Source organism: Triturus cristatus, chromosome 4_1 (assembly GCF_964204655.1).
Source record: "Triturus cristatus chromosome 4_1, aTriCri1.1, whole genome shotgun sequence".
NCBI classification, from domain to species: domain Eukaryota; kingdom Metazoa; phylum Chordata; class Amphibia; order Caudata; family Salamandridae; genus Triturus; species Triturus cristatus.
The window spans coordinates 808,116,482-808,128,975 of record NC_140585.1 but is presented as its reverse complement, the minus strand read 5'-3'; the positions used below and the strand labels follow the sequence as shown (position 1 = coordinate 808,128,975).

The 12,494-nt window shown below is 47.3% G+C and overlaps 1 protein-coding gene across 4 annotated transcripts in view; it reads left to right on the top strand.

Annotated features, from left to right (window-relative positions):
• Nucleotides 1–12,494, top strand: part of MSRB3 (methionine sulfoxide reductase B3) — a 391,607-nt gene that overhangs the window by 207,221 nt on the left and 171,892 nt on the right. For all 4 annotated transcript variants that reach the window (XM_085653426.1, XM_085653427.1, XM_085653429.1 and 1 more), the window contains one exon: nt 4,116–4,193. In XM_085653426.1, coding sequence (XP_085509552.1) covers nt 4,116–4,193 — 78 coding nt within the window. The remainder of the gene's footprint in view (nt 1–4,115; nt 4,194–12,494) is intronic.

The following is a 12,494-nucleotide window of genomic DNA, read 5'->3' as shown; positions in this document are numbered from 1 at the left end:
TCCAGACTCAAGACCCCCAGTATTAAGATATGAAAGAGTTCTGGACAATGCAATAAGAAACCATACAATGCCAGACATATTCAAAGCTAGGATAATGGGTATCATAAACGACCCCTCATAATGAATACGCTAGTAGGCTGTCCGGTATGCTACAAAGAAATGCCGGGTTAGGTTATATGGCATGTGCTACCTGAATTGCACCTGAAAAGAAAAACATGAGCGGTCAACCATGAGTGGTCATGCTGCAGTATGAACAATCAGCCTAATAGATCACTAGCAGTTTCTGGAGAAATCGAGGGGGCTAGGGCCAAGCTGCTGTTTCTGATTCTGAGTCCGAGGCACTGTCGTGTGAGGAACTGGAGCTGACAAGCGGTCTAGTTGCCCACAGTGTAGTCGCTGACCTGGTTGCTGACAATTGTCCAGGTCAGTCGGAGCCACCACCTGCTTAAGCCAGTCTTCCACGAATTGGGTAACATGGCGGCCCTCTGTCCCCTCAGGGATTCCAATCAGCCTCGTTTATTTCTATGGGCACTGCCCTCGGCATCCTCTGCACTTTCCTTGCATTGATCCACTTGTCGCCTCAGTTGTGTTATTTGTGCAGCATGTTCCTTATGACCTGGGGACAAGGCAGAAAGCGCCAATATGTTTGACTTGACCCTGCCAGACAGTTTATGCTGGTCATTTTTAGCAGGCTAATGTCTGTAGTGATAGCACCTAGTCACTGCTTGATGGCTACTCTGGAGTCTCGGATTTCTTGTAGGATGACATCTAACTTATCCATGGGAGGTGTTATCATGGTTGAAGGTGCACAATCGCCGTGAGAATGGGCCTGAGTACTCGGATTGTGTGGACTGGAAGCACAAGTGGGCGGGAGGCCTGTCACTCCTGGTTTTGGTGTACCCCATGGTTGTTGTCCCTTGTCTTCAGTACCAGTAGACAGAGGGGAGATAGGGCCCTCTGTCAGCTTCGCAATCAACAGGGTATCTGCAATAAATGGCTGTTGGGTCTACTAGGACAGGTGCAGGTGTACCTGCGCAGTCCCGGGTTGCTCCTGCGGAAGTGTACTGGAGGGAGGGCGTCAGGGGTGCACCATGGGTTTCAGCACACAAGCGGGCTTTGGTGCAGTCCCAATCTCAAGGCGAGCAGATATTCCCTGCGTGGAGATCAGTGGCGTCTGCCCTGAGTGGACCATGCACTGTCCATAAGGCTAGCCCGGTCCACATAGAGCCCAACTTGAATGTGACTGATCATGAGGTGATACTAATTGGATGTGGATTGGTAAGCCGTCACCTCTCCCATCCAGCCAGGCACAGCCAGTAGCTATGGTGGTAATCCTAGCCCACAAATCGGGTATCTACTCGCCAGGCCCCCGATGTTGTCTGGTGGTATAGGTGCCATATGGAACACCTGTATGTGCTCCAAGGGTTCCCAGTGGCTCCTTGCATTTGGCTGGTACTTTCACAAGGCTCCACCACCAGGGGTGGCGCGCATGTCTGGCTGACGATTACACCACCTGAGGAATGTAGGGCAGCTGACAGGCCCTCGATAATCCTTGCTCAGCATCAGACACTGCGTCAGTGGGGTCCAGAGAAGCGAGTCCACACATGCATACAAGCAAAGCATCAGGGCATGCTGGGTCGCCCTCAACCATAGGGCACTCTATATCAGCCCGGCCTCCCTTCCATCGCCAGAGATAAGTGGGGAACTGTAATTCAATTGGGCTGGGGTCCCCTCTCACCGGCTGTGTGATCCTGGCAGTGAGGGTAGAACCAGACAGTGGCTCATGGCTCAGCGGCCCACCTGTGTACCAGGATCTCCCGCAGGTCTATGTGATTCGGCCCGGCAGCCAGGTGAGCTGGGCTGCTCAAGGCCATAAGTCAACAGAAACACTGGAGCCATGGTCCACCGCCTCCCTGATACGTCGGTCCCGCCGAGTGATGGAGGCCCGCGCTCGCAGCTACTCCCACAATCCTCAGTCTGCACCAGTCTCAGGGCCACTTGACGTCCACCGCCATCTTAGTCGCGCAGTGGGGTGACAAGAATTTGGTGTTCTCGGATGCCCACCAGTCATCCAGCGCCCTATGGGTGTCAGCCAATGCTCCAGGAACAGTTCTGTGACCTATTCAAGGCTCCATGCTGCAGCCAGCCGTGTAGTGAAAAGGGATCATGGGACCTGGGTCCAGGAGCCCCCCAGCTACACGTCTGCCATCTCGCCTAACTTGAAAGAGTTGACTCTAACTTGGCACAAACCCTCCCAGCCCTGCACAACGTCCTTGCAGGAGGGACTCCTACTCTACCCCTGCCCCACCACCCCCGAACTTGCAAAGCGATCTGCGTCCTCCCAAACTTGCCAGAAAGGTAGCTAAGGTGGTTGAGAGAACTCAGACCCTCCTTTCCCCTCCTCCGCCTCCCACCCGAGTTCACTCACTGTTGCATGGGCGTCTTAACCTAAAAGAAAATGATTTAATGCACAAAAACAACCCAACGTTAAGTCATTCTTAAGAATCCAGTTCATAAAAAAGAGAAAAACGAAGCCTCATAAAACGGTGAAAGGATAATAAAAGCAAGCTGCAGAGCACATCGTTTTTTTGGGTCAGAGCAGCTGAATTGTATTAGGCAGGTGACCTCCTACCCTTAAGAATTGTTAACTTAGGAAAATATTCCACTTAACCGGCAATATTCCTTTTGAAACCAGAAAAAATAACTAGTCAAACAGCGTGAAATCTTGGACTGGTTGTTTAGGGTTTTTTTGTACTAATTTTGAAAGATAGAAGATCTACCCTACTGCTTCCAACCACAAACTCCAAAATACGAAAAACATACCATCTCAGTATTTCTCTTTTTAAGGAATGTCGGAAATGGGTACAAGGCAGTGCTTTCAAGAAGTCCCATGGCAGATGTGATTAATATAGGCATTTTTGTTTTCTATGTATTCTTGTAGTTATAGGCAGCTAAGTCTGAAAAAAGGTAAATGCAAAATGTGTTGATCTTAAACAACTTTGCCCGGGAGTGGATTGTTGAAGATTCTGCTTTTGTTTACCTACTGGCACTGCCTCCCAAGGGACACCCGCATGTCTTCTTGTCCTAGGGTTGGACCCCTTGGTGTTTTCAACCGATTTGGGTAGATACTGCACAACCTGTTAGAATGGCCAGAATGCAGGGGGCATTTCAGAAAATTAAAATGATCACATTGCAGTAATCTGATTGACCAAAGCACCCCACTACCATCTGGGAGTTAAATTGCGTTTTCTGCCTGGATTTAGGTTGCCATTAGTACAGCAAGCATTCTGCTCAAGGAACTTCAAATTGGAACAAAACTGAAAATGCAAATACCAGAATTCAAAGAAAACACTTGTACAGTAAGAAGCATTCACACCTCAGATGGGAAATCTCGATCTCTGCCAAAAACATTGGTTAAAAATTTTGCAATTTACACTTTTCCTTCTCTGTAAACGGTTCGCATTTGAAGCAATACAAATAATAAGAAGTAACTAGACGACATTAAATGGTCTTTTTACTGCCCATTTCAGATGTTCATAGGAATGTTATGGCCGTTTTGTAAGTCGGGTGTAAGTCAAAAAGTTTTGTTTTTACTAAAAACATATGTACTTGCAGGAGTGCTCAGTTAGCCGTCTTCATCCAATGGTCTGCTGTAGTGTCATGCTCACTCTGCTTCCACCCACTGCGGCATATAGACAATAGTGAGCACAGGGTAAGCCCACTTCAGCCATAGAGTGTGAGTGATGGCGTTCTGCTCTTGCACAATTTGCACAACCGCACAAGTCCCCTTCAGTGCCAGGGAACAATGCTACAATGTATTTTACATAAAATATATACATATATTGTGCTTTTTATACTCTGTTTGCTTTTGTAGAATGCAAGCCCTCATTTAAAAAAAATGATTCACAAACAGAATAAGTGTTGGTAGAGCCAGAAGGTCATAAACTAACGTTAAACCTGTTGGCTTTGCAAATGCTTGTTTGCTATGTGAGAAATAGCTTCGACAAACTCTCGACATTTCAGACCATTAACATGTGTTGACATGAGAATAGTCATTTGAAAGGAAATAAATCTTACTGTGTTTTCTAATCCTACTTTTACCTTTTTGTTTCAAGCGCCTTTGCAGGAGAGTACACACATGAGACGGCGGAAGGAACGTACAGATGTGTAGTGTGCGGAACCGCCCTCTTTAAGTAAGTGCATCTGAATCCTATACAGCCTTTGGTTTAGAGGACAGACTACTGCAGCACTTGAATTATGGAGCTGTGCCCTGCACGTGCTGGTTGTCAGTGTCGCACAGGGAATATCTAGTTTTCATGCATTGCCCCAGACTCATGTGCAGCCTGTTTTCTAAGTAGACCCGGTTTTAGCTGCGCCACGCTCGTTTATTTCTTTGTGTATTTATTTAGGAGTTTTGTATAGCGCTACATGTCATCCAGCTCAGGTCAGAAGGCTGAACAGAGAGGGAGGTAGAGTGCAGCAGGCCCATAGGGTGGACCTCGAGCTGCCATTCTGTGGTGACTCCCATCAAGCTGTAGGCTTAGTTCAAGCCTGGCTGGAAAAGTTTGTCTTTTTGAGTTCCCTGAACTGCAGGGAACCAGGCCCGAGCAGAGAGGAGGGATGAGGCTGTCCCATTCATCTTATTCATTTAACTAACAGGCGCACATGTCTACCGCTCCCAATAACAATTTATATTTTCCCTCTACGAATCCACCTCGGGTTCTGGAGTAAAGTGCTAATGCTGAAAAACACTTCGAAGTCTTGGGAATTAAGCGCTATATAAATACAATTTACAATTACAATGAGCTCGGACACTGGCGCCCAAGGACCTTACTATTCTTTTTTTAAAGTGGTTTCCTCAGGTAGCCTGAGCTTAACGAGGCACTCATCATACTACCAGATTGAACGAAAAGGAACAACCACACACTCTGTACTACTATGAGTCAGAGTTACTAGTGTCCCTAAAGGTTTACTCTTAAACATCACGAATTGAGGGCAGTTTGGAACTTTTAAAGACATACTCTATAGGTGTTGTGCAAGGTATGGGAGTCTGTATGCATTTGTGCTTGCTGCAGGTAAAGTTTGTGGTATTTAATTTATTTTTTGTAGGGGTCCAAACTCCAAACCAGTTTCCAGTAGTCTAAGAACCCTTAGCTAGTCAAACTGAGACAATGGTATGGTCTCTGTAATGTGAAAATCAGTGGTGGCTGGGTTCCATGGTAAGACTGCAGGCGAAGGCAGCTGCCCCTCTGTGCACTACTGGAATATGTCTATAGGTCAAAGAATCAGACTGAAGAATGAAGATGCATAAGCGCACTGTCTGTGTTTCAAGCAGCCTATGACAGTTTTGCTGTATACGATAAGCTCTGGAAACATGAATGCATATGCGATACTCAAGAATAAACAGCAGTCGCTGTTTATTTAGGTTAGGTTCTGAATAAACCGGAACACAGTAACATCATGAGGTGGTTGATGTCACATGATCTTTGTCTGCTTAAAACAATCTTATGAGGAAATTAGCTGTTTTTAACACAGAGCGTTAAAATATCAAACATGATGTATAACAGTGAGTGAATTTTTTGCAGGCCCAAGTTAAACAAGCATTGGCATAGCCTATAGGTCTCGCCTTTGGGACCTTATAAGTGTTTAGCTATGCAACAGTTGCATAACTAAATACTTATAAGGTCCCAAAAGCAAGACCTATTGGCTATGCAAAGCGGCCGTGCGGCAGCGAAAGTGAAGGTGATCGCGATCAAACATCAAAGCGGCCGTGTGGCCGCGAAAGTGAAAGTAATCGCGGTAAAGCGCGCGCCCGCGCACATGCACTGTAGCTCTAGACTGGCCTGGTAGCATGCGCTGGGTCAGGCGAGACCTAAAAACAACAGCTGAAAAGAAATTACTCTTACTCGCATCCTGTAAACGCCTTATGTGGTCTCGCTGGGATCTAAACTAGCCCCGTAGACTCACTCATATAGCCTCATTTACCATCAATACGCACATTGGCATAAGATTTACAACATTTCAACATTTCCACTAATCACATCAAAAGCTACCTCTCGAAAATACAAAGCTGGCTGTGCAGGCATAATCTGAAATTGATTTAGATCAATATCCGTAGCAGTTATAACACAACAGCCAAAAAGCAGCCCAAAGTGCATACAAAATGTCACATCTCTAACATTCATGCCAGATAGCAAACAAACTGAAAACCCATTAAAACAAGCATTGGCATAGCCAATAGGTCTCGCCTTTGGGACCTTATAAGTGTTTAGCCATGCAACAGTTGCATAACTAAATACTTATAAGGTCCCAAAAGCTAGACCTATTGGCTATACCAAGCGGCCGCGAAAGTGATCGTGATCCCGATCAAACATCAAAGCGGCCGCAAAAGTGAAAGTAATCGCGGAAAAGCACAGCGCGCGCCCGTGCTCATGCACTGTAGCTCTAGGCTGGCCTGGTAGCACTTTTGGAGCCCTCTCAATAAGTCTCGCCAGACCAGTGCATACGCTGGGTCAGGCGAGACCTAAAAAGGAAGTGCAGCACATCAGATCAAGGTGTTTTTTCTCCTATCGTCCATTTCATATCTACAATCCCAGAAAAGCTAAATGCCTGGCTTTAACAGAAAAAGTAAGATGGCTAGAAGTCCATGGGGTCTGTGGAGGGCACAACAGAGGAGGAGCCTGGTGCAGGGAGCCAGTGAAGACAGATCCCTGCAAAGTGCACCATTGTTAAGCCAGTAGTCCTGCTGCAAATGCTTCTGGTGGCTAGAGCTATCCACCAGGAGTAAAGTGAGCCCAAGATGGTTAAATTCGTCCCATCAAGGCCCCAAGATATCCACATTTAAAGATTCTTGACCCCTTTGCGAGAGACAGAGGTTGTGGGGCTCCGCTGCAAACCTGAATTCCATCCCCATCGTGGGCCAGTGCTCGGTGGTTGGTTCAAGCTTCATCAATAATTTGAGTTTAGAATGGGGCATGCATGGGGGTCCTCCCTAGAGCTCAGTGAGGCCTGGGGACCCCAACTCCAGGGCCGGCATATTTAGTTAAGGGACCAGGGATCCCATACTTTGTCTCCAGATGAGGAGGCAAGCAAGTCTGCTTTACTCCCACCTGCAGGTTTGTGCAGAAGAAATTATTGTGGGCTCCCACCTCACAGGAGCCCAAAAACATCTACAACAGCCCCCCCCCCCGCCAGAGTGGAAGTACCAACAGAGGATCGCAGGCTCCTGCTTGAGGCGGGAGCCGAAGCGCCTGCATGGCAGCACGGAAGTGGGCTCCCTGCACTGCCACGATGAGGAGGAAGGTTAGGGGATGTCTTGGGTGGGACCAGGCACCAGGTTTGGATTGGGATCAAAAATCTGCCCAGACACACCAAAAAAAAGTGGCCCATATTTGTGCATTGCTTTTCCGCAAAACACTTCTTCAGCGAAGTTTTATGAAAAGAATGGGGGTGGGGCATGTTTTATTACCTTCTGTTAGATAAAAAAATTGCAGAGATTAGTTCACACTGCTGAGCCACACATGAATGCAAGTGAGACCACTTCTGCTCAGGCCCCCTGCCACTGCTGAATCAGCTTACATTAATGAACTGGCCCACCGAGAGAAATGGAGTGATACCTCCGCCCATCTGCCACTTGAAAGGCCACTCAGGCACCCACTGGGCTAACAGCACAGACAGCCCCGAGGCTGCCAAAAAAAGCAGCCCACAGCTGGAACTCGGCTATTGGCCCTTTGGCCATTTCCCGAGTGACCGCCTTACCAATCCGACTCTGCCAGTCACACCCTTTAAATGGAAAGGAAACACATTTTAAAAGACCTCCATGCTCTGGAACACAGCAGGAGACCCACTGTTAAAATATTCAGTGCTCCCTGGCTGGGAACGCCCCATAATGCCTCAGAAGAGGCTTATTAGCCTTTTGTGGTTCCCCACAGAAAGCAGGGTCACCACCACCATGATTAAGGAAGTGTGTGGGGCCTAAGGAGCGCAGCAGCCCCGATCAATACTCAAAATTTACCCTATGTTTCTGGGGTCATGAAATCCATGAGCCCCATGATTTTCACCATTAATTTCCTAACGTTCCCAAAGTTAGAGCTTTTTCTGTTCAGCTGCGACCTCGAGTGGTTGCTTCTATGATTGCATATTTTGTGGTCTAAGAAGGTGTACTCTTTTCTCTGGGATGAGAATAGGACCATACAGATTTTATTATGTTTAGATGGGTTTTCAACTTGGAATAGGATAATGATTCTCCTGGGAAGGTAGGGTACCTTTCTCAGTACACAAACTTCTTTCTTTCCTGTGTTAACTCTTAAACCTACGCTGTTACATCATAAATCATAGCACGCTTCCAATCAATTCCAGTGTATTAAATATGTGTGTGTTTTTTCAAATCTGTTTCATTGGATTTTCCTATGGTCATACAACATTGGGTATTGCAGTGTTCAACACCATCCTATTGCTTGATCATCACAGTTTGTTGGCAACGCATTCAACCAACGTAACTTTAACCCTTCCCAAGCCAATTAATTCCTTCAAGAATGTGGATGAGGGGTTGTTCTTGTGGGGTGTCAGAAAACCTATGGCACTGTGGTAAAGAGAGAGGGGGAAGGAGCGCCCTCTTCCATCCCATCCTGTGGTTGTTTCTGCCTCAGGGCTCCGGCTGATCCCCAGCTATGGGCCCTGTCCCCGGAGTCCAATGCAATCAGATCCCCCCCATCTCCTGTGGTTTCAAAGCTGGCTACCACTTCCTGCCAGAGATTCGCTAATGGCTTATTTTGAAATCCACTATAATCCTCTAGGTACAGTAACACCTCCTCAGCTTTTGCCCAGTTCAGGACCTCCGCTCTCCCCAGGCATTGTGGTGGTCCACTCTGAGACCTCCAGTGTCTGGCAATGTCTCTGCAGGCCAGCCCAAGCACTATGTCCAGGAATTTGTTGCCCACTTTCTTAGCAGGTTGCCAGCTATAAAGGCCCAGTACGCATACCTCAGCAGTCCCCAAACCCCAGTGGTCCAAAGTACGCTCCAGATTCGCCACTATCCCCTCCAAGTATTGTGTAATCACTGAGCAGCTCCATACCACATATCCAAAATCTGCGTCCACATGGGAACATCTGGGACAAACTTTATCATTAGTTTGGTACATAACAGTCAGTCGGTGGGGTGTAAGATATGTAGTGTGCAGGAAGTTAAACTGCATGTGTTTGAAGTGTGTGTCACTTGAGACCTTCTGAGTGTGTTGTAATATGCACTCCCATTCTTTGCCACAAATGGGCGGCCCACTGTAACCTCCCACCTAGCCCCTGCACCTGGAAAACCACCCAGAGTCATGGCTAGCAGCATGCAGTACAGCCAGAACACAAAGGGGCATATTTACAGGCCCCTATCACCACAGGAACATTATGTTTTACGACGTTTCTGTGGTGAAAGTGGCTTCGCCTTATTTACAAGGCGACATTAAGCCACTTACCATGGGCAATGGGTGTTGCTGTGGGTGTTTCGCTGTGACACCCATTGATTTTGACACTGCCCCATATTTACAAGGGAGTCGTAAATATGGGACAGGGCCAAAATTAATACCAGGGAAAACCTGGTCTTAACATGGCAAATTGAGCAGAAATGCTTTATTTCTCCTTGTTTTTGCTGTTCCTATGTGTGCTGCATTGTGCAGCACACATAGAAACAGCAAAACGCCATGATTGATTGTTTATGTGCAAGATTGGAAAACATCATTGCTCCCAATGCAGGCCCCCATGCATTATGGTCCAAGGGTGCCTGCATTGGCACCAGGCAGCTTAATTTAGCGCTAGTGCCATGGAAAATGCAAGGGTTATCGTTGTAAATACGGTGCACCCCTGTGTTTTCAGAATATAGAGCGCGGCGTTAGCAAGTTTTGCTTAATGCCACTTTCCGTCATTGTGTTGTATATATGCTCCAAGGTGTCTGCCGCTACCGAAGGTCAACACTGTTTGCAGTGAGTCATGCATATGGGCAGTGGCGTATCTAGACGCTGTGCTTCCCGTGGCGGAGACTGCATTTACCCCCTGGCAGCTGCATTGAAGAGGGGGGCGTAGGCCTCTGCCCCAAAAAGCTTGTGCCGCCCGGGGCAGACCACCCCCACCCCTCCTTACTAGGCCACTGCGTATGGGACTCTGCATTAGGGCATTAGACTGAACTAACGCCCCATACATCAGAAATTGTGTTCGTGGAAGGTGGCATTCCTCCACCAGGGAATCCAATTGCCAGAGGGCTCATTCCGCATAGCAATCTCCCTCCATCATCAAATCGGCGCCTTTCCAGTCCTCCAAGTACATGCTGTGTGCTGTGAAATAACCCCCTCTAGTTTTGGTAAACCCCACCAGTGGCATCACCTCACTCGGAGTCATATGTCTGCCACAGTGTATTAAATGTGTTTTGCTAGAATATGATAATTTTTTCTCACAACTCCATGACCATTGCATAAAACCTATTAATGCTTTCTTTGCTGTGTGAAGTCTCCTGTTTTTGCCACAGCCCAATTGCCCACCAACTCTCTCATGCTACACATTGAACGTGACATGCCGTTCTCCTATCTGGCGTCTTGCCCAAGCCTTTACAGCTTTTTCCCCGTCCCACACCACTAACTGCAACTGTCAGGTTGTAGATTTTAGGTCGAGCATTCGAGACCTCATGTATATACTTTAGTATATACTTATATGTGTATTTACTTTGTGGGCTCTGGAGATCAACCCTAGGACTTGTCTGCTTCTGCTCAGGGACTTTTTTCTGTTCAACTGCCTCTATTTAACTGTCTTAATAGAAAACAACCAGCAGAGGTCAGTAAAATACCAGAATTGCTTTCTGCTGAGAGGCTTTCTTTTTTTTCTTTTTCTGGCAACTGCTTCTATTTAACTTTCTTGATAGAAAACGACCAGCAGAGATCAGTAACGTACCAGAATCACTTTAGCATTTTCTAGATTCCAGTCCATCGAAATTGTCTTCCACGAACACCCATAGACAATTATATTTTTTTCAAATCTTGTATTTTCAGTGATATGACCGCAGAAGGCCCTGTTTTTATATTAAAACAGAGCTTTGGACTATACCATTTCCCACTGAAAGGCAATATTTTTCTCCATGTGTTCCCATACCTGGCGTGTCACGTAATTTGGTGCTTACTTTCGCTCCATGTTAAATAACAGTAGATGTTTCAGCACCCAGGCTAATGTGCTGCATAGCTAAATACATATAAGGTCCCAAAGGTGAGACCAATTACATTGCAAATGCTTGTTTCTTGTTTGTTGCGGATGTATAGTGCCTTTGTTTCCTCGTACAACGGAGTCTTCGTCCTACCCACTCCATCTTGGAGGGATTGTCCTCTGTTATCTGGCAGCTGTTTTACCTCTTCCCAAAGAGATGGAATTGGGTGCTGTCACATGTACACTCCCTTTTACACAGTTGGAGCGCTGCTGTCAACTCTTAACTCTGGCTTCCATCCTTAGCTGCAAAATATGCACCATCAAGCTCCCTGCATGCCAGAATGTAGTTCTAAAATGTCATTCTCAAGTGCGACTCGGTAGGGTTTCATGCAAAAACCTCTCCGCATACAGTATTATTAGGGCCATTTAATTTTTAGATGCAGCCATTAGGAGGTGATGTTTCATAATTCTAGTTCTTAATCATTTGGACACAGTTGAAGAGCCTTTTTTTGCAATCACTGTTAACATGATGTAATCATTGTGTAAAATGTGCTTATGGCATGCTTGATTTGCATTGCATTTTATTTGTGTTTAGGAGGATGCCCTGGCATTGAACAAAATAATCCAGGGCTGTTTCAGTGAGCTACATCAACACATGTCTGAGTGAAACTATGGGATGGTTCCTATTTAGACTGTAATTAAACATGAAGTGTTGTGGGGTGTGGCCAAGTAAGATGGCCGAGCGGTTGTGAACCAACTCGGCTCCGGACCCCACCGATTGTAATATGCGCTTTCCAGCAGCCTAGTGAACGAGCTACTCACCCACTGGGTGTCCGAGGTCTTCCAGGAGCTGGGTGTACTGCAGGTTAGATGCAGGTCCATGAGATCGCGCCTCTGAGGCTGAGTCGCTGAGGTCCCGGGCCCGCCGTCGAATGGTGTAGGGGGTCGAATTGAGAATCCTGCGGCCTGCCGCGAAAACTGGAGGGGGCCACAGATGGATCTCCCCTGCGCCGGAGTGGTGCCTTGACCCAGTGGAGCTACGCTGCCATGCCTGCCGGTGCAGCCAGCCCTCCAAACTCGGTTAGTGCCAGCGGTCCCGCATTGGCGCCATTTTGTGGGTCCCGCAGTGTCAGTGAAGCGGCAGGAGCGCTGTGCTGAGTGGGGAGCGGCGGCAGGGGGGCACTCAGAAGTGAAGAAGTTGAGCGGCCTGGGGCTCCCCCATCTGCAACAGGAGTGATTCGGCGTGGTTAAAGACCTGGGGGAAAACGTTCCCCGAGGGCTGTGCCTGACCCCAAGATGGCGGCGTGACAGAGACAGGCACC